At 51.3% G+C, this 19,840-nt stretch overlaps 8 protein-coding genes across 8 annotated transcripts; 3 read left to right on the forward strand and 5 right to left on the reverse strand.

Annotated features, from left to right (window-relative positions):
* Nucleotides 1-95: 95 nt before the first annotated feature.
* Nucleotides 96-2,009, forward strand: M436DRAFT_74855 (mitochondrial putative 5-aminolevulinate synthase; the record flags this gene model as incomplete). The annotated part of the gene is made up of 2 exons (XM_013569904.1): nt 96-417; nt 472-2,009. 2 exons carry the CDS (start codon nt 96-98, stop codon nt 2,007-2,009), a joined length of 1,860 nt encoding a protein of 619 aa, XP_013425358.1.
* Nucleotides 2,010-2,738: 729 nt separating this feature from the next.
* M436DRAFT_18611 (uncharacterized protein) lies at nt 2,739-4,205 on the reverse strand (the record flags this gene model as incomplete). Its single annotated transcript, XM_013569591.1, has 1 exon — nt 2,739-4,205. A coding segment is annotated over one exon (1,467 nt), but the record flags the coding sequence as incomplete, so codon positions are not given.
* Nucleotides 4,206-5,035: 830 nt separating this feature from the next.
* Nucleotides 5,036-7,165, reverse strand: M436DRAFT_52106 (uncharacterized protein; the record flags this gene model as incomplete). The annotated part of the gene is made up of 1 exon (XM_013569660.1): nt 5,036-7,165. One exon carries the CDS (start codon nt 7,163-7,165, stop codon nt 5,036-5,038), a length of 2,130 nt encoding a protein of 709 aa, XP_013425114.1.
* A 1,668-nt stretch (nt 7,166-8,833) lies between these two features.
* Nucleotides 8,834-10,027, forward strand: M436DRAFT_84100 (nucleotide-diphospho-sugar transferase; the record flags this gene model as incomplete). Its single annotated transcript, XM_013569905.1, has 1 exon — nt 8,834-10,027. The coding sequence occupies one exon, from the start codon at nt 8,834-8,836 to the stop codon at nt 10,025-10,027; it is 1,194 nt and encodes a 397-aa protein (XP_013425359.1).
* A 2,192-nt stretch (nt 10,028-12,219) lies between these two features.
* M436DRAFT_52047 (uncharacterized protein) lies at nt 12,220-13,005 on the reverse strand (the record flags this gene model as incomplete). Its single annotated transcript, XM_013569656.1, has 1 exon — nt 12,220-13,005. One exon carries the CDS (start codon nt 13,003-13,005, stop codon nt 12,220-12,222), a length of 786 nt encoding a protein of 261 aa, XP_013425110.1.
* Nucleotides 13,006-13,441: 436 nt separating this feature from the next.
* Nucleotides 13,442-13,663, reverse strand: M436DRAFT_20275 (uncharacterized protein; the record flags this gene model as incomplete). The annotated part of the gene is made up of 1 exon (XM_013569592.1): nt 13,442-13,663. A coding segment is annotated over one exon (222 nt), but the record flags the coding sequence as incomplete, so codon positions are not given.
* A 2,468-nt stretch (nt 13,664-16,131) lies between these two features.
* M436DRAFT_12459 (exocyst complex subunit Sec15-like protein) lies at nt 16,132-18,745 on the forward strand (the record flags this gene model as incomplete). The annotated part of the gene is made up of 7 exons (XM_013569580.1): nt 16,132-16,182; nt 16,233-17,225; nt 17,275-17,406; nt 17,475-17,576; nt 17,648-17,769; nt 17,808-17,943; nt 18,005-18,745. Coding segments are annotated over 7 exons (2,277 nt in total), but the record flags the coding sequence as incomplete, so codon positions are not given.
* A 353-nt stretch (nt 18,746-19,098) lies between these two features.
* M436DRAFT_84103 (Tom7-domain-containing protein) lies at nt 19,099-19,577 on the reverse strand (the record flags this gene model as incomplete). Its single annotated transcript, XM_013569906.1, has 4 exons — nt 19,099-19,123; nt 19,177-19,242; nt 19,453-19,499; nt 19,554-19,577. The coding sequence occupies 4 exons, from the start codon at nt 19,575-19,577 to the stop codon at nt 19,099-19,101; spliced, it is 162 nt and encodes a 53-aa protein (XP_013425360.1).
* Nucleotides 19,578-19,840: the final 263 nt, after the last annotated feature.

A 19,840-nucleotide genomic window follows, 5' to 3' on the forward strand; every position in this document is an offset into this window, starting at 1 on the left:
TGCATCCGCGTTCCGACGTCCTCTCTTCTTTCTCTCCTTAACACCTCCACCCCTCGCCCCCTCCAATACTCAAACAAAAAACAATAAACGTCAACATGGAGGCCCTTCTCCGTCAATCGCGCGGCATGTGTCCGTTCTTGCACAAGACATCGCCCGCCACGCTTCGCTCGCTCAGCACCAGCACCAATGCCATCCAGGCCAACATGTCCAACCTGCAGGTCACTGCCGGTCAATGTCCCGTCATGGGCAAGGCATTGGCTGTCCAGAGCACTCGCACCAACACTCTGCTCTCTGGTGCTTTTGGTGGCTCGCGAGCCTACAGCACTCGCACCACCCGCGCTCCTCGTGCTTACTTGCACACTACCCGTGCTGAGAAGGCACAGGCCGTCGACAGCAGCCCCTTGAGACGTGATGAAGGTACAGAAAATTGCGATCCGGCTTCAAATTGAATTTTGCTGACTCTTGAATCAGTCCGTTACCCTGCTCCCGTACAGCGTCAGCAGCAACCCGCGCAGAAGCAGTCTTCTAAGGAAATGCACGGTGCTCCCCCAGCGCCTCCGAACACCTCTCGCTTCGACTACGACTCTTTCTACCAGACCGAATTGGACAAGAAGCACAAGGACAAGTCTTACCGCTACTTCAATAACATCAACCGTCTGGCCAAGGAATTCCCTCGCGCTCACAAGGACACCCCCGAGGACAAGGTTACCGTCTGGTGCTCCAACGACTACCTCGGTATGGGCAGAAACCCTCAGGTTCTCAAGAAGATGCACGAGACGCTCGACATGTACGGTGCTGGAGCCGGTGGCACTCGCAACATTTCTGGCCACAACCAGCACGCAATGGGTCTCGAGGCAACTATCGCTAAGCTACACGCAAAGGAGGCTTCTCTTGTCTTCTCTTCATGCTACGTCGCCAACGACGCTACTTTGGCCACTCTGGGCTCAAAGTTCCCCGACTGTGTCATTCTGTCTGACAGCAGCAACCACGCTTCCATGATCCAGGGCATTCGTCACTCGGGCGCCAAGAAGATGGTCTTCAAGCACAATGACATGGCTGATCTTGAGCAGAAGCTGGCCTCGCTTCCTGCCGAGACCCCCAAGATCATTGCTTTCGAGAGTGTTTACAGCATGTGCGGTTCAATTGGTCCCATTGAGCAGATTTGCGACCTTGCAGACAAGTACGGCGCCATCACCTTCCTCGATGAAGTCCATGCCGTCGGCATGTACGGCCCGAACGGTGCTGGTGTTGCTGAGCACCTCGACTACGAAGCCTACGTGAACGGCGGCTCGCCTAAGGGCACCGTCCAGGACCGCGTTGACATTATCACTGGTACTCTCGGAAAGGCCTATGGCTGTGTTGGTGGCTACATTGCCGGTTCCAGCAAGCTGGTTGACACTATCCGCTCCCTTGCTCCCGGTTTCATCTTCACCACCTCGCTTCCCCCAGCTACCATGTCCGGTGCCCAGGCTGCCATCGAATACCAGATGGCATACAAGGGTGACCGTCGTCTGCAGCAGCTGCACACTCGTGCCACCAAGGATGCACTTTCTTCCAAGGACATCCCCGTGATTCCCAACCCCAGTCACATCATCCCCGTTTTGGTCGGTGATGCCGCAGTCGCCAGAAAGGCCTCTGATCTGCTCCTCGAGGACCACGGCATCTACGTCCAGGCCATCAACTACCCCACCGTGCCCGTCGGCCAGGAACGTCTCCGCATCACTCCCACTCCCGGCCACATCCGCGAGTACCGCGACCACCTGGTCGAGGCTCTCGACACCGTCTGGAAGCAGCTCGGCATTAAGCGTACTTCTGACTGGGCCGCCCAGGGCGGTTTCCTCGGCGTCGGCCAGGAGACTTCTGTCGAGCCCCTTTGGACTGACGAGCAGCTCGGTCTCGCTGAGGTCAAGTCTGAATTGAACAAGGCTGGCAATGATGCCGTAAATGTTCTCGAGAGCGTCCTTGAGGCTGAGAGAAAGGAAGTCGCTCAGGCTGTTGCTTCTGCTTAAAGCTCGATGTAGTTTTCTGTCATGCCAGGATAGCATGTCCGGATGTTGGATTCTCGATCGAGGAACGAGGAGGATAGTCGAAGCCATTCGTGGCTTCCCCATAATCTTTAAACCATTTTTCACCTGTGAATTCGCTTGTGCCTACTTTCTTGTCAGTTTGTTGTGATTTGTGCGTTTGGTGTTTCGGTCTTCTCCCCATCACAAATGACCGAGGAAAGGGGAAACGAGAGTCTAGGGATTCAAAGGGTGAGGATGTGGTTTTATACGCAGGAGGGAGAGAGAGAGTGGGTGCCCAGTCATTTCATTACCGTATTAGGCATGCATATCCCGTCAATATCGCAGCAGAATCGTCGTGCTTTTGATAAGAAGGGTAGGTCTCCGGGGTGGACGGACTTTCAAACTTTCTGAAGCGATAAATCTCGAGAGTGAAGAAAAAGGAGAAAGAGACCAGTACATTTTCTATATCCAAAGCAAAAGGCATGTGTTTACATCAAGCATTTAAATATTCAGCAGAAGCAAACAACATTATCATCTTTGGGAAACAAGAACTTCAAGGTCTGCGAATGTGTTTTGAATCATCTTTTACTGTCTATGAACGAAGCCCCCGAAAAGCAAGAAGCCACACAACAATGGCAACAAGACGGGCAGAGCGATGCGATCAGCAAGAGTGTCTACATATCTCTTTTCTCTCTCTCTCTCTTCCATCTACCAGAACCTCCTCCTCTAATCCTGCTGCGTCATATGCGAAGGCAAATTCCAACTAGCATAATCTTGATGCACAAACGCGCGATCAACAGTCGGCACAGACTCCAACACATACTGCAGACTCTCCCCCAAATCATGGCTGTCCCTGAGACTCATGTGTTCATCAAGCACAATATCAACCTCGACGTTCAATTTATCTCCCGAATGATAGGCCTGTAATCCTTGAATTTGCTTGATGGTTTTTGCAAAGCGCATGGTGAGGTAGAGGAGCACGTTACGCTCGTCCGCTGATGCCGCCGCGCCAGTGAGATTGCGGATGTGTGAGAGTGAGGTTGATGACCAGCCGAGGATCACGTAGAAGGAAAGGAGGATGCCACCCAGAGGGTCCAACCACCAGATACTGAAGTAGTAGCCTAAGAGTGGGAAAATGATGGAGAAGATGTTGAAGACGACATCGGTCATGGCGTCTTGAGCGAGTGCTTGGACGCTGCTGTTGGGGATGAGTCTGCACCACAACCAGCAGCCGAATTTTATAACGACAGTGGCGGCCATGATGGCGGTGGCGGCATAACTAAGTTGGACGATGGTGTGGTCTTTTGAGGTGAGATGATTTAGGCCTTCGATGGCGACTTGGACGAAGGAGGTTACCATGATGACTGAGAAGACTAGGACGCCGATTGGTTCCAGGCGTCTGCGTCCCACGGGGTAGGCGTACATGTCGTTGTGACTGATGAGTCTGGTGGTGGTCCATACGATGGCGGTGGAGAGGAAGTCCAGCGCTGCGTCGACCAAAGAAGCCAAGACGGAGACGGAAGAAGTCAGAATGGTAACGACAATCTTCAAACCAAGAAGCACAGTATTGGCCACCAGGTTCAAGTAGATGGCTACACTGACAACACGACTCTGGCTGTCAGACTCGTCGTCAGGCTCCCAAGCAGGGACCCCTGTGTTGAACAGCGAATTACTGTCGTCCTCGGCCAACAACGGCGTCTCTTCGTCATTGACACGGTACAAAGCCTTGGGTGTTCTCTTGAGCCTATAACTCGTATTCGCTGACGCATGTCCATTGCCGTTGCCATTGCCATCCATAGGAGTAATGGAAGGAGAAGGCCTCGCAGAAGCATCAGCGCTAGTACCTCCATTCTCCTCACTGATAGTTGGCGGCACGGTGGCAGCTACAGAACTGCTATGCACATTGTACTGATACTCTTGAATCAAGTCATGCGGCAAACTCGAATCCAGCAATCTGTCGATATACAGATACTGCTGGATCAAGAAGTTGTTGCGCTCGTAGTATGCGCGAATGGGTTTCTTCATCTTCTTGAGGTCTTCGTCCGAGGTAAAGTACCTTTCCCAGCGGTAACGCGGATTGCTGTTGCCAATCAAGCGCATACTGCGCATCTGAGGGGTCATGAGGGCGGCAGCGCCCGAGCTGAGGCGACGCGAGGCATCTGGGTTCGCGTCGGTGGCAGTGGCTCTGAAACGAGCTTGCTTGGGTGTGGCTAGTTCGTTGTCGCTGACGGCAGCGGTGTCTTCGAACGAGGTGGCAGGGGCAAAGTTGCCGTCCAGCGACGAGCGGCGGCGGCGAGGCACATTGTTGGCGGAGCGTTCGCGTATCAGCTGTGGAAGGTGCTGGCCTCGGGTCGAGATGGCCGTTTCCTCGGACAATGGCAGGAAGCCCTTAGCTCCTGCGAGACGCGATGACGGTGTCGACATGGCCAGACTCTTGTCGAAATAGGAGAGATGGCCAGAAGTTTTCACTTGCACATGGCTATGAGTGCAGGATGGACGCCGGACATGATCGTTCCAAGCCTCAACCAGAGTCAGGCACGTTCACGTCGTGCTGGACCGTGGGCGGGAGCCGGTTTGCGCCAACTCCGTTCCCAAACTCAAACATTCAAGGGTCTCTCTCAATTGGGGAGAGACTCCCCCACCCGCTCCACCGACCATCTCCGCTTATCGGTCCTTATCAGATCCTGTCACTTTGATCACACTGGCATGCTGGAAGCATCTTTAACAAAACTCGACACTCGCATTTGGTGCTTTTGTGTAATTCTATTCTAGTGTACAAATGTCTGGAACTGCGCTTGAGGGTAGCAAATGATAAACTTCCACCACCGAAAAATAAAACAATGCAAAATCGTTATGCCGTATAATCATGCTGCAGTTGATGCATTACCATCACCGTGTCCTCGAACCATCCTCTAAGATGTTCGAGCTGTGGGTTTTTGCAGAAAAAGAAAAAGGAGGAGAAAAGATGAAGAGCAATCGCTTAGCACGTGGCATAAGAACCAAAGCAAGGTGGCCTGTTCGGTTGCGTTCTAATTGCCACGAAACAAGAACTGCATGTCCTCAGGCGTAAGCTTCTCCATAGCCACCCTGTCGTTGTTGATCGTGCCGTTGATCATGTTGGCCTTTTTCTCTTGCAACATGACAATACGAGATTCGACCGAGTCTTCGATACAAAGTCGAGTAATGACACAAGGACGTCTCTGACCGATACGGTGGCAGCGGTCTGCGCTCTGCCATTCAGCCGCAGGGTTCCACCAAGGATCAACGATAAAGACACGCGAAGCCTCAGTCAGGTTGAGAGCAACACCACCAGCCTTGAGAGACACAAGGAACACCTCGACATCAGGGTCCGTCATGAAGTGTTCGATCGACTTCTGGCGCTGCTGAGGTGTCATGCTGCCGTCAAGCATCACAGTGTTGAAACCTGCACGACGAAGACGCCATTCAATAAGCTGCAACATGGATGTGAACTGCGAGAAGACGATCGACTTCAGCGTCTGCTTCTTGCTGCGGAGCTTGTAAAGGTCGTAGACGAGCATCTCAATCTTGGTCGACGAAGTCCAGTTCTCCATCTTGATGCGGTTGATGATCGAGTTCTTCTTGACAGCCTCCTCATTCTGCTCAAGCTCAGGCATATCGAAGTCGATCGAGAGCGGGATGTGGCAGCGAGGACAGTCGACATCATCAGCACCCTCCTCCACCGTCTGAGCGTAGTTCTTGACGCAGGTTCTGCAGAAGTCGTGCTTGCACTTGGAACGGATAGGTTCCTCGGCGGGCTCGTCGCAAATGTTGCAGACCAGCACGTTCATACCTTCGGCAGCCTTTCTCTTGAGGATCAGGTCTGGATGGTTGGATACTTGGCGCATCTGCATGATGAGACCGAAGATGTTGGCGTAGTTGTTCAGCATGACACCACGTGAGACGTAAGTATCAAACTGGCGAGCAGTATTGGACATGATGCTCTGAGAGAAGTCGCGCTCGATATCTCCAAAGAACTCGTTGTGCACGATGACCTCCTTGGGTGGAAGCTCCATGGAGCTGACATAATCGCGCTTCATACGGCGGAGCATGATACGAGATGTGATGAGGAAGAGCTTGTCCATGGCTTCTGAGCGCAGCTGCGAGTCCTCGGATTGAGTAATCGGGTTGAGCAGCTCCTGGTTGAAGACGGAGACGTGCTCCATGCCGGTATGCTTGCATTCGGTACACATGTGCTGAGCGTCCAAAGACCAGTGCAGGAGAGAGCAGGGACACTTCTTGCAGAAGTAGTCTGCGAAAGGTCTGACCTCCAGGAAGCGAAGGAGAGAGAAGAACTCGCCAATTCTGTTCTGCACGGGTGTGCCAGAAAGACACCACTTGTACTTGCCCTTGAGTGCGAAGCAAGCTTTTGCGACTTGGGTGGTTCTGGTCTTGATGCTGTGTGCTTCATCCAAGATCAAACGATGGTAAGTCAGAGCGTGGATGGGTGATGCCTCCTTGACAATATCTCCGTTGCGGGTCCATCCCTTGATCTCCTTGCGATGCAAAGACTCAAGACTATTGTACGAGATCATGATGACATCGTACTTCTTGAGCTCACCAACCGTCATGTTCTTGGACTTGGCATTGGTGCCGTGGTATACAAGGACCTTGAGCTTTCCATCAGTGTACTCGCCAATTTCCTGGGACCATTGCATCAGAGCGACTGGAGGAACCAGAACCAAAGTCGGCTGTTTTTGAGGGTAGTCGGACATAATGAGAGAGACGGCCTGGATTGTCTTTCCCATGCCCATCTCATCACCCAGAAGGCCTCCCTTGTAGTTGGACTGCTCCTGTTTGATCATCCAATCGACACCTTCGAGCTGGTACGACTTGAGCTTGCGGTTGATCGAAGGTGGTTGCACGCCAGCGACGCCCTTGATGATGGGAATGGCCTCAAGATCCTGCCACATGGTTTTGATCTGAGGATGTGCCTTTTCCAGCTTCAGTCGCTCACGATCCTTTCTCGACATACCCCTTCTGATCTTGATTTCAGCGCCAAGATCGCGGCCCTGGAGGTTAGCCTGGCCTCTTCTGCGACGAATGTTCGTCAGTGCCAACGGTTGGTCATCCTCCTCGTCAGAACTCTCAGCGGCGCCTGACTGTGCATCCTCGGAACGAAACTCGTCCTCGGTGTGCATGTCGGCCTCATCTAGTCCCGAGAGGATTGACAATTCGCTGTCACTATCAGGAATAACGACCGAGTTTCGTTGCTGAGGCACAACCGGCTTCTTGCCAGCACGTGCTTTGGAGAGGCGTGATTTGTACTTCAAGGGCTCGTCTTCGTCCTCTGTCTCAACGACTGTCTTGCGAGCAGCCTTGCCCTTGGGTTTATTGAAGGTGTATTCTTCCTCAGAATCGACCTCAGGTTTGAAAGACATGACAGAAGAAAGATCGCTCATGTCCTCACCATCAGAATCCTCGATGACAGCAACCTCATATGATCTTCTGGATTTCTTGATGTCCACGGGCTCGGCCTTGATCTTCTTGGATGGCTGTGCGACCTCTGCCCACTCTTCCTCTTGCAATTGTCTGGCAATGGCAGCATCATCATCGGTGTTTCTCTTTCTCTTGCTTCCCAAGCGTCCGTGTACCGGGGGTTCTGGAGTGACACCAGCACTGGTGGCAGGGGTGTCGATGGATTGGGCGTCAGGGCTATTAGCCGAAGAAAGTGATGATGGGCTGTTGGAGCGAAGGGCTGCCTTTGCGCGGGAAGACATGACTGGTATGACGACTTGAACTTGAGACTTGTTTCTGGGTCTGGTAGTGGCGATTTGAATCTGGTCGTGATCACTGGTATCTTGGTCCGAGTCGGCAATGGTTGTGGATCTTTTCGAAAGGGATGTGGCTTTTCTAGGAGACATGGAGGTAGGCGTGTCAGATGCAAGGGCTAACACGGGTTAGTCAAATGTACTTTCACACAGATGTTTGCAAGTGAGCATACATTGCCGACCACGGAGAGAGGAACGAGTTTGGCGGGCCATGGTGGAAAGTTGGAACGATGAAAAGAAAAGAGGGTGAAACGATAGGAAGATCAAGGCAACACCCAACACAAGGCAGAAACGGGCTTGCAATGAAGGGACAACAGAAGTTGAAGAAAGAAAAGACCAGCTTCTCACTCACAGAAACCTTGTGTGTTGCCACCCAGGGATATGTTGGAGAAAGCCCTTCGGAGATAACGGTGCAAGGGGTGACAAGGCGAGTCAGATCCGAGATCCGGGACAATGCAGATCTCGGCCTGTTCCTTGTGGTCTGGGCTGTCACTTGAGTGGTTGCTTGTTGACAGGTGCGGATGTGTCACAGTGTGCAACAAAGAGAAGATGGTTGGAGGAAGCTGAATGAGAATTGAGATTGGATCAAAGTTGAAGAATCTTCAAGAGGTCGATGGAATGGTATCAACTTTCACCAAACGACTCGGCAATCGTCAACACCCGAGCAGGCAGCGACGGCAGCCCTCGACGCGACATCGCGACGCGTCGTAGCTCAGTTGGGTGCCCGATGATCATGAGCCCGTTGGCACTCACTCCATTGGAGCTGTGTTTTGGTGAGGGCGCATTGTCGATGAACAAAAAGCGCTCAATTGTCTACCGAGTAACAGTCTACCAGAGCATCAGTACAGCTCAAGGCCCACACGTACCCCCACATGGCAATCGCTGTTTCGATGGCCGTTGGCTTGAAGTCCAAGCGCGGCCCTGAGCACAGCGTCATTGACTTTGCGCTTTCTGTCCACATGTCATTCATGGTGTTTCGTTCTTTGTTTCCCGTCCATGAATTTTACAGAAAGTCCTGTCTCTGATCAATTCCCCATCATGGCTGGCCAAAACTACGCTTACTGTACTCTGATCACTCGGTCGTCGTATCTCGCCGGTGTGCTGATTCTGGCTCACACTTTGGCTAAATACAAGAGCTCATATCCTCTCATCGTTCTCTACACGGACACGTTGTCTGCTCCTGCCGTACGCGCATTAGAACTCGAAGCCCCTCACAGTAACCTCATACTCCACCGTGTCGAAGCCTTACTGCCACGCAAGAACGTCCATGTTCACCTTATCGCCGAACGCTTCGCCGACACCTGGACAAAGCTAAGGGTCTTCGAGCTGTACAAGCTTGACAACTACGACAAGATATGCTATCTCGATGCAGACATGATCCTACGCAGGAACATGGACCATGTCTTTGACAAGCAGCTACCTGCCAACGACTGGATAGCTGCCAACCATGCTTGTGTCTGCAACCTTGACAAGGACGTCTGGGCCCCGGAAGACTGGACGAAAGAGAACTGTGCCTATACTGCTGTGTCCCACCCAGGCGCCCTTGACCACCCTACCCCTATCACACCAGACTCGCGAGGCACCTACCATCTTCTCAACAGCGGCATGTTCCTCTTTGTCGCCTCGGAGCAGCTCTGGGACCGCATGATCGACTTCTTCAACACCACTCCTCTGCTGGGTGAGTTCAAGTTCCCCGACCAAGACTTCCTGGCCGAGTTCTTCAAGAACAAATGGATGAGCGTCGGCTGGCAGTTCAATGCTTTGAAGACCATGCGTTACTGGCATGAGAACATTTGGAGGGACGAGGAGGTCGTCTGTCTTCACTACATTGTCGACAAGCCTTGGGCCAAGCGTGTGACCGAAAACGGTGTGGCTGGATACCTCGGTCGCGATGGCGAGACCCATACCTGGTGGTGGCAAGAGTACGAGGACTGGTACCAACAACGCAAAAGTCAAAACGAGTCGGAAGAGCTGGAGATTGCAGTCAAGCACGTTGCTAAGCCCATTGGTCAGGAAGACCAAGAATCAGACGAGATGCGTGCCATCGGCAGTGGTGTCCAATCTTTCGCAAAGAACAAGAAGCCTGGTCAAATCAAAGAGGAGGAAAAGACACAAGATGTCGACGGTGACAAGGAAGATGGGGCCCTCCCTCAACCACAGATCCCTGCCCCTCACGAGCTGAATGGCAAGCGTCTGGGTGAAAGAGGACATGGTCCTAGAGCTCGTGGTTGAGCCCTCTACTACCTGCCCTGCCAGGCAGTCTATATACGCCAACCCCACACCATTGGTACTGTTGTACATACCTGATCTGCACCCAATTGGAAGTAGACAATGGACAGGATACACTTAGAGACAACAACTACTTATTGCCTCTGACCATACCATCACTCATCAAATAGGTTGCGTGGCCCAATGGCAAGGCGCTTGACTACGAATCAAGAGATTCCAGGTTCGACCCCTGGCGTGATCATCCTTTTGCCGGTGTGTTGCTCGGTGTAACAAGATTTTTGTTCTGATTTCCTATCAAGTTTTTCTTTGCAAAAGTTAACGTTTGGAAGAAGGTTTGCCGAGCCGACCCGCACGTGGCGCGGAGATTCGGATCTCCGAGAATCGGCCGATAAAGTCAACGTCAACACCCTGCCTAACCTTCGAGGTCTTTTTACTCAGCACACTTCCAATGATATTGCTCTTGGTGTTGTTTGGTAGAGTTGAATAGCAAAGGTGAGTCTTGGAAGACCTGATTGAGGCAGTGCAGGATCAAATTGAAGTATCCATGAATAAGCTCACCGATCTCCATGAGCAAGTTTTTAAATCACACCATCGCCAAATACCTTGATGGGCAAAAGTAGAATTCCATGTCGTCGTACTGGGATTGATACATTGGTGAGATGTTTCCCATTTATCAATGTTTCCTCCCCTTCCCCTCTACCTCTCATATTTCTTCTTCCTTCTACATCACACAGCGCAATAAGCATCAACGTCCCGCGTGCTTCGAGCTTCGAGCTAGGGGGGAAGTCACCTAATTCATCAAGGTTCCCATAGCTTCGATACTTGCCTCTTTCCATATTGTGAGCAGTGGTGAGCACCTTACAAGAATGTCTGATACTCTCTCAAGTAGAAATGTGCTCATGCAGAGGCGGTACCTATAGTTCCTCCATTGTTACTGCTCTCTCTGAATAGTGTCGAGCATGCTCGTAGCTCTCTACATGGGTTTGCATCAGGAGGAATTCACGTACTTCTGTTCATCTACCTGAACAGATAGCACAATCAGCAGCTCTTTCTCGCGTGCTTCGAGTCTTGAAGGGGTTACCTTCTGCTAAGAGTCCCCATGGCTCCAAGCCTTATCTCTCCTTACACTATGGCAAGGAGTAGTAAGCATTCTAGAGGAAGGCACGATACTTGGTTAATCGAGGATGCAACCAACGAGAGTCGAGAGTTCAGCACTCCCCTAGGGAAATCATACTCTTTCTGGAGACTGTTCTGTAGCTCACAGCTACACAATTCGCATGATCTTACACCGGGGGTTGCGTAAGATAGAAGTACAGCCTCTGCACATGGTGAAAGTCGGTTACATTACGCAGCCCTTGCCTACTCTCTAACAGCGATGAGGAGTGGTGGGATTTATAGAAAGGCACGATAGCTTCTCGTCGCAAGGCGTATCTAACTAAGGAAAAGAGGCCATCACCTCTCTTTGGTTACTAGACTCCTTCTACAGAATACAGTGCATCTTCATAGCTATACAGACTTCATAGTGTTGCACCGGTAGAGGTCACACTATACAACTGCACAGCAGCGGAGCTTGAATGCTTGACATTCAAATCACAAAGCATACAAGAACGAGAAAGAAGTTTATCAAGGCAACCTCGTGCATTGTTCTCTATGTTCTGAGAAGAGCGAGCAAATCTAAGCTAAAACTATCTTGTCTTGTTCGGAAAAGAAAAGGAAGATTTCAAACCATCTTCATCTCTCTTTCTGTTGTAGCAAAGCATCTGAACTTTCCATCTCATCTTTTTCATCATCAATCCTTTCCCTTTTTGCAATCCGCTTGTTGAGGAAAAGAAGAGCAAAGCACATCCTCCAAACCCACTTGTCCGAAAACCCCCCAGAAACCCAAAAGTCTCCGGAAGAAAGAAAAGAACATTTGTTTTGTCGATGGTGTGCTATCCACACAAACCCCTGGAAGGCTTGCTTTTCTTCATACCGCCAATTGTTGTTTTTGTGCTTTTCAATGGATTTTTTTATTCTTTGTGAGATTCGCTTCCGTGCGAAAAGGCCAACTCTTGTGGCAGATCAACAAAGGAAATTGGTGTTTTTCGTTACTGCATGATTTTTTTGTTGCGGAGAAGGTAAACTCCAAGCGGTGAAGACGTCCAAGACTTCAGACCGTCAATGGTCGAAGAGTGCGTTGTCAACCACAGAAGGGGTTAACGGCGGTAGTCGAAGTGGCGGTTTCCGCGGCGGAAAGAAGGGTCGTTCTCGTCGAAGTAGTCATCTTCCTCATCGTCGTAGTTACGTCCGTTGCGGAAACGGAGCTGCTGGTGGTATCCACCACGGTTACGGTAGCCGTAATGGTGATGAACGCGGTCGTTTCCGTGGTAGCCGATGGCACGGCGCTCGTTGTAGCGTAGCTGGCGCTGCTCCTCAATCTGACGCTCCTCCGCAATGGCGAAGGAAGTACCACGGTCATACTGACCTTCGCGGTAATTAGAGCCGTAGCCGCCTCTGCCGCGGCGAGGAGGGAAGAGTCCAATGGTACCGGCGTTGTCGCGAGAACGACGACGCTTCTGCTCATTGTTGGGAGGAGGAAAAGCGACTTCGGTGCCGATGGCGTCGAGGTCGGGCAGGCCACCGATAGTAGGAAGGTCCTGTGAATCGACATGGTACCAGAGCTTGGGTCGGTAGCGGGGGATCTCCTCCATAACGACCGAGTTACGGAACTTGGCGAGCAGGCAGTCGATGCCCTGGATAGTGGCATACGAGACCTCGCACTTCTTGAGAGAGCCGTACATGTTCCACTCCTTACCAACACGACGCTCGACGAAGTTGGTGATGAACTCTGGGCGGACGAAGTTGACAAAGGCGTATCCAACGTTGAGGTTGTTGGAGAAGTCAATGCGAAGGTACGAGAAATCGTAATGACCTCCCGAAGTCTCATCAAGGAAGAGCTTCAAGTCCTCGAAGTCGACGCGGTTGGGGATGTTACGCAACATGATAGTAGTGCGAACATCGATACCAGCCTCAATCTTGTTGACATTGACTGTCTGGGGCTGGTTCCAGCGCCAGAATGTGAGGTCAGTCTGATGAACCGAAGATTCGTTGGAAACCCAGTTGGTCTCATGGCGGTTACCACCACGGTAGCCGCTACGGAAACGACGAGGGGTGTAGTCGCCACGAGGAAGAGCACCGTAACCATCCCTGTGGTGACGAGTGGTGTAGTTGTTGTAGCCATCGTCGGAGTCACCGGAGATGGCAAGGTCATCAGTCGCAGCGACCAGGTCAGTCATACCAGAAGCGGCAGGGTGGACGTAGCGCTTGTATCCAGCAGGCTCGTACGGCTTGATGGACACAGTGACAGAATCCTGAATTTGTTAGTGATGAACTCGACAAGATAGGTGGAAGATGATGGAAGAATGCATCAAAAGACAGAAAGGGAGTACTCACGGAGTGGTAGCCATCAGCATTGTCGGTAGACATAGCGATGGCCTCGTCGGCCGTCTTCACCGAGAAGTACTCGGCACGGAAACGCGGAGCCCGGAAGCCCTTGGTTTCGATGTATGCGAATGCACGAACGGGTCCAAAAGCCTGAGCAAGACCACGAACTTCGGTGAAGATGGCGTTGATGTTGAACTCCATCATGCTCTTGGGCATGGCGATGAATTCGACCTGACCATCGTAGGCTGAGACTGCCTGGGCGCGAGGATGAGTAGTATCGAAGTCGTAGTACTCATGATGGTCAACGAAGTTGAAAGTGACTGTGGTCAGAGCACTCTCGAACATCTCCTTGGAGGCTGCAGCAGCACGCAAGTCGTCGAAGCGGGCATAGAGACAAACGTGGTGAGGGGTGTCACCGACTGCGGGAACACAGTTGTCGATCAAGCCAACAAGGCCGGTCTATGAGAAGGTTAGTTGACAGTTGTGATAGATGCGAAGGAAACTTACGCCATGGAGGACTTCAATGAGGGTACCATCTTCAAACCATTCGGCAGGGATCATACCGAAACGCACGAAGCGAGTCTCAGTGATATTGGGATCTGTGTCGGTGCTGAAAGGAGGACCGTCTCTCAGCACAGGCTGACGCGATGGGGTGGAGAAGCCAGAGCCGATGGGCTTGACTGGTGACAAGGACGAGGCCTTAGTGGATGCTCCATCAGGAGTAGAACCGATGTTGAGTAGATTCATGGCACTGGCCTTCGAGGGAGTGCGGAAGGTGTTGGAAGTAGCACTGCTGTTGCCCTGGAAAGCCGAGAAGCTCTGACCAGGAGTGAACACGGGTCGGAAAGGAGACATGTTACTGGGTTGCTGTTGGAAACATAGAGTCAGCAACGATGAAAAGTACAGTAATATATGAGATGAGAAAGGCATGATATGAGAAAGGCACAAAAAGAAAAACATATGAGATGGAGATGGGTTAGGACAGAAAAAGGTGTGGTGAGGCAAGATGGATGGTGTAGAGTGTGGGAGTTGAACAAGATAGAAGAAGGTATGAGTGAGAAGGGATGCGTATCGAGCCAAGGTGAGAGTTGTGGAAGAGATATGTTAAAATAGGATGAAGTGTGTAATGATTGAAGATGAATGAGAAAAACAAAGCCAAAAAGCAAAGACAAAAGGCGAGGACCAAAGGCAAGGACAAATGGCAAAGACAAGACAGACCGAAGCGAAGAGCTCATGAAACAGGACCACCATGGCCGAGAGTCAGAGTCTTGTAGCAGATGAATGCGATACGATGCGCGCAAGATGTGCTGGAGGAAAGGAAGTTCTTGGATGCGCACACCCAAGACAAATGACATTGTATACAAGAGGGGCGATGTTGAAAAGCTGCGCGCAGAGGATAGACGAAGGAAAGTAGACATACCTTTGAAGCGGGGGTGAACTGGGCGAAGGCCGCGGCGCTCTGAAGGATCTTGTGGTCCTCGATAGAGTTGCCGCTGTCTCTGCGAACCATGTCCGAAGACTGGTGTGGAAGATTGGTGTGCATGTTGGTGGTTCGATGCTGGAAGAAGGAAGATGTAATGATGATGAAGAAGAAGGAAGATGACCTTGACCAAGGATGAGACACACTGTTCCAAAAGGTGTGTGGTGTCAAAGATTGGTAAAGGTCGTGGAGGAAAGGAAGGAGAGTTGGCGAGTAGAGGAAGACTCTTATATAGCATCCAACAACCGGTACGGACCCGACCCGACGCTCTCGACGAGATAGACAGTGAACGTTTACTCAAAGTGATCGAAAACTGTAGCCACTGGTGAGGAGGGTCAAGAGAGGTTCGAGGGAGACTGAACGAACTCGACAGTGGTAGGGGTGAGATAGGTGGACTGGGGAAGGTGCCCGACGAAATTACTTTTCAAGGAAGGCTCGAATGTTCGCTCCTTCCGTATGAGACCCAGGGTGGACGAAACTAGGCAATCGTGGATACCAATTCGATCAGTACGGCCCAACGCTCGACCTCGTAAAACCTCGAACAATTCTATGGAAGAGGGAAGGTGGAAGACGGTATGGGTTGGAGGTTGAGATGTGCAAAAGCGATCCCTCGAAACGACGACGTGAAGGGTAGGTACTTCCACCTTGATGGTGAGCTCGCACGTCATGTTGTAAGTTCGACACTTGAGTGACCAAAGCGAATGCAGAGTTTCCTTCACGTTCGTGTGCCAGGTACACTCCAACATGTCCAACTGCTGGAAGGAATTGTACCACATGTCGTTCAAAGAGGCTTCATGCTTTCTACGTCGAAGCATTATTGGAAGTCACATCTGTTTGCTCTGCTTTGCTTGGCAGCCTGAATCTCCTGCCATGTGCACTGCATGCAGGAGAGAGAGATGAGGCTCTGCGGGAGCCAAGCCGAAGCGGGAAGGCGCGACGCTTTGACCACATACTACTCTCGAACTCCAAAGCATGAGGTGAGTACTTCTGTTTCTCGAGTCCAGCAAGTCGATTTAGCAGATTAACAGCATTCGGTTCCTTCCTATTTGTCCTGAAGGCTAGTCCGTCACTGTCGTGACTTCACTTGCTCGGGAACAACTTGTTGTGCTCTTTCCTCAAGTCGATACGTGTCAAAGAACGTGTCTTGTGCAGGGGGTATCATCTTTGTGCAGACCAGTCCGAGGAGATCTCGGTTGCAGTGAATATGCCAGCAATCATTGAGCCTCATGATGAGTTCATGGGCGCTGTTCAGCAGGTATCAAAATCGTCTTTCTGAGAATCTGACCGCAAGCTAACAATGTATAGATCATTCTGTCATCATCCGAGACAGACTACATCGACCAGTTGATCCCGGTGATGCGCGATGTCAGAAACTCAGAGCGTGCAGGTCATCTCATCCAGGCGTTGACACAAGTCTCGAACGATCGACAAGCCGAGATCGAACGCATTTGCAACACCAACCACCAAGAGTTCATCAGCTCTGTCAATCAGCTCCAGCGGGTACGAGAAGGAACGGTCACTCTGACTGCCGAGATTATGAGTCTCAGCCAGTCGATCGAGGCTAGTACCGAGAAACTCGCAGAGCAGAAGAGAGCATTGGTCGATTCCAGGGGCGTTCGGCAGAATATTGATGATGCTACCCAGGCCTTGAAGGATTGTCTCGAGGTTTTGAGGCTGGCAAACCAAGTGCATGATTTGCTCCAGGAGAAAAACCGTTATGCAGCACTTCGAGCTTTGGACGAGCTGCAGAATGTTCATCTGAGAGAAGTAACCCGCTACATGATTGCAGGCATGATTGAGCGCTCGGTGCCTGCAACTCAGCGTTTGATAGCCGAGGCCGTCATGGCAGATCTCAACACATGGCTTTTCCGTATTCGTGAGACTTCGCAATTCTTGGGTGAGGTTGCATTCTATCACACAGAGATGCGTCGAACCAGACACAAGATGAGATTTGAAGAAAATCCGGACCTTGGGAACTTCAAACTGAACTCTGCGGTGGAAGCTGTTGCTGACGAGAGCGAGGAGTTCGATGTGCTGAACAACGAAGAGGTACAGGTCGACTTTTCTCCTCTATTTGAGGCCATTCATATACACGACGCCTTGAGCCAGAGCGACAAGTTTCGTCAGGACTACTCAGCGACCAGAAGGAGGCAAAAGGAGCTGCTCCTACCTGCGAGTCTGAATCTTCTGGACGAAGACGCCGGAGAGTTAAGCACTTTGCTGGAGAGCATTGCTGGGTTTGCCATTGTCGAAAAAGCCACCATGATGAAGACAGAAAATTTGAGGTCCTTAGCAGATGTATGTCCAGTCTTCTGAGCCAGCCGTAGGTGTCGCTGACGGTATCCAGGTCGAAGAGTTGTGGGACTCAATGTGCCAGAGCACTATTACACTTGTCAATAAGTCCTTGCCAACCATCGACAACGACGAGAGGCTGTTGAAAATCAAAGGCGTCATTGCGCTTTTCGTCCAAACAATGGGTGTAAGTCTCGCTCAATCTTCACCACCGCTTAATTCGAGGTCCAGGAAGATGCTGATAAGTGATGATAGAGCTGGGGGTATTCAGTCGATAGTCTCGACCAGTTGCTGCTTACAATATTCGACAAATACGCGCAGCTGCTCAAGCAAAGGTTCAGCGAGGATTTCCAGGAGGTGAGTGATGTAGAGGCTTCCGGAAGCCCAGTCGTGCGGTTCGCGTTCAGTAGGCTCACTTGCGTACGCAGATCGTTTCGACGGACGACTACATGCCTATGCCCATCAACAACCCCGACGAGTACGACAAGGTCATCAACGTCAGTTGGTATACGCCAGACAAGGACCGCGAGCAGCAAAAGTATGTGTACGCGTTTTGAATACGCACGAGTGTGACGCTAATTCGTGTAGCTTCCCCTGTGTTCTGCCCTTTTCACAGATGTACCCGCTTTGTTGCATCGACATCCGGAACTTTCTAAACCAGATTTATTTATTCTCTGACGATCACTTTCAAAACTCAAGTGTCATTGACGATACACTAAAGAGCGTAAGCCACTCGACGCTCCTCACCTAAAACAAGCACATGACTGACTAATGCTTCAAAACAGTCTCTAGATGAACTCCTCTGCCACAAAGTGTGCAGGTCATTGGTCGAGAGACTATCATCACAATATCCCGGTCAAATTGTGCAAATTTTGACTAATCTCGATCACTTTGAGACAGCATGCCGAGAGTTGCAAGACTTGCTCGCAGAAGCCCGTTCGTCGAGCAGCGCGGCTGGTCCTATCGTGCTCGCCGCGACAGAAGAGTTCACGACAGCCAAAAAAGCGGCCGAGAAGCGTATCTTCGAACTCGTTAACAGCAAGATTGACGATCTGATCGAGACGGCCGAGTATGACTGGAGTTCTACCTACGAGCCACCAGCTGCTTCACCTTACATGCAGGAATTGACACGCTATCTATCCGACGTCATGTCTAGCGTGTTGCTCGGGTTGCCTGTGCAGATCAAAGAGCTCATCTACTTCGACGCGCTCGCACACATCAGCAATGCCATCCTCGCGCTACCGCTGGATCCATCTATCCGTCGTCTGTCGCCGCAGAGTGTCACGGCTTTCCGCCTTGACACTGAGCACTTGATCGATTTTGTTCGCAGCCTCGACAACCCAGTGCTTATGGAAGGTCTCGACGAGCTTCGCCAAACGGTTGATCTCATGGCTGTAGCCAAGGAAGGCGAAGGACGCGCAGAAGAAGAATTCTTCGACGTCGAAAAGGGACGCAAGAGATTCGGCAAGGTGGACAAGATGAATGGAGCCGAGTTGCTGGAGAAGGTCAGCCAGGGAGCGGAAGCACAGAAGGCGACTGTAGCTGCAGCTGCGCAGGCTGCAAGTCCTGTGGAGAAGAAGTCGACCATGAACTTCCCAGCCTTTGCGAGCAGATTCAAGAAGGACACCTCGTAGAGAGGAGATTTGAAAACACGCTCGAAGGAAAGAGTCAACAGATAGCCACAGATAGTATAGTTGGAGAAAGTCATGTGGTTTCATCAATTGCCATGTTTTATCTTGTACAAAAAGTGGCAGGCAGCGGCCTGCAAAGGTCAAAGCCGCTTGCTGTCCTGCATCTCCTTGGGCTGTGCCGTGAATCCTCCTGACAGCCTCATGGACTCGTTTCGTCTATCGTACAGTTCTCGGCTAGTTCTTCTTGCTTAGATGGCGAGAGGAGAGAAGAGCCTGTCAGATTGTTAGATTGCCGTGCTTGTACGTCTGTTGAGGTGGAGCCGTACTTGATGAGCGAAGGGCGAGGCACGCTGCGAGTGTAGCCCAGGTAGATGATCAAGGGAAGGTAGCCGCTGTAAGACGACTTGTCAGCTAATGTCCTTTTGCAATGGATCCTCTCGTTGCTGGCGTTGTCGTGAAAATATGTGATGTACGAGGACTCGTATAATTGAAAACTCCCGCTTCCTTGCTCTTTCTCATCTTCAGACCCCAGATAGTGCGACCAAGATAAGAACGAGAGATTCCAGAGGGTATAGGGTATTCGAAAGATAGGGAGGACGTACTAGTGAACAGCGACACGGGAAACTTCGATGACGCGCGAGATGCGCTCCTGGAACAGAGTTGGCCAAATGTCACGCGAATGGTTTATGCAAAGTCTACGTACCTTGGTCTCTTCGGAGAGCTGCATGTTGAGTAGATGAAGACGGTGGTGAATATGAAAATTGCTGGACAGATTCAAGTCGTCGACCCGTAAATCGTCACTCGGCCTTTGCGGCGAATGGACGAAGCTTGGACCTTCGGCAGCATTGTTCATCCATGGTCATTCCTGAACTTCTCCAGCGCATGCGACAGCAACCAGACACAGCTCTGTCAGCCACATTCAAGTCCACGCGCAAACATGGCTTCGGGAGGAAAGCATTGGTGTGTTGTCCCCCGTCATTCTTGCGACTC

Source organism: Aureobasidium namibiae (genome assembly GCF_000721765.1).
Source record: "Aureobasidium namibiae CBS 147.97 unplaced genomic scaffold scaffold_14, whole genome shotgun sequence".
Lineage (NCBI taxonomy): Eukaryota > Fungi > Ascomycota > Dothideomycetes > Dothideales > Saccotheciaceae > Aureobasidium > Aureobasidium namibiae.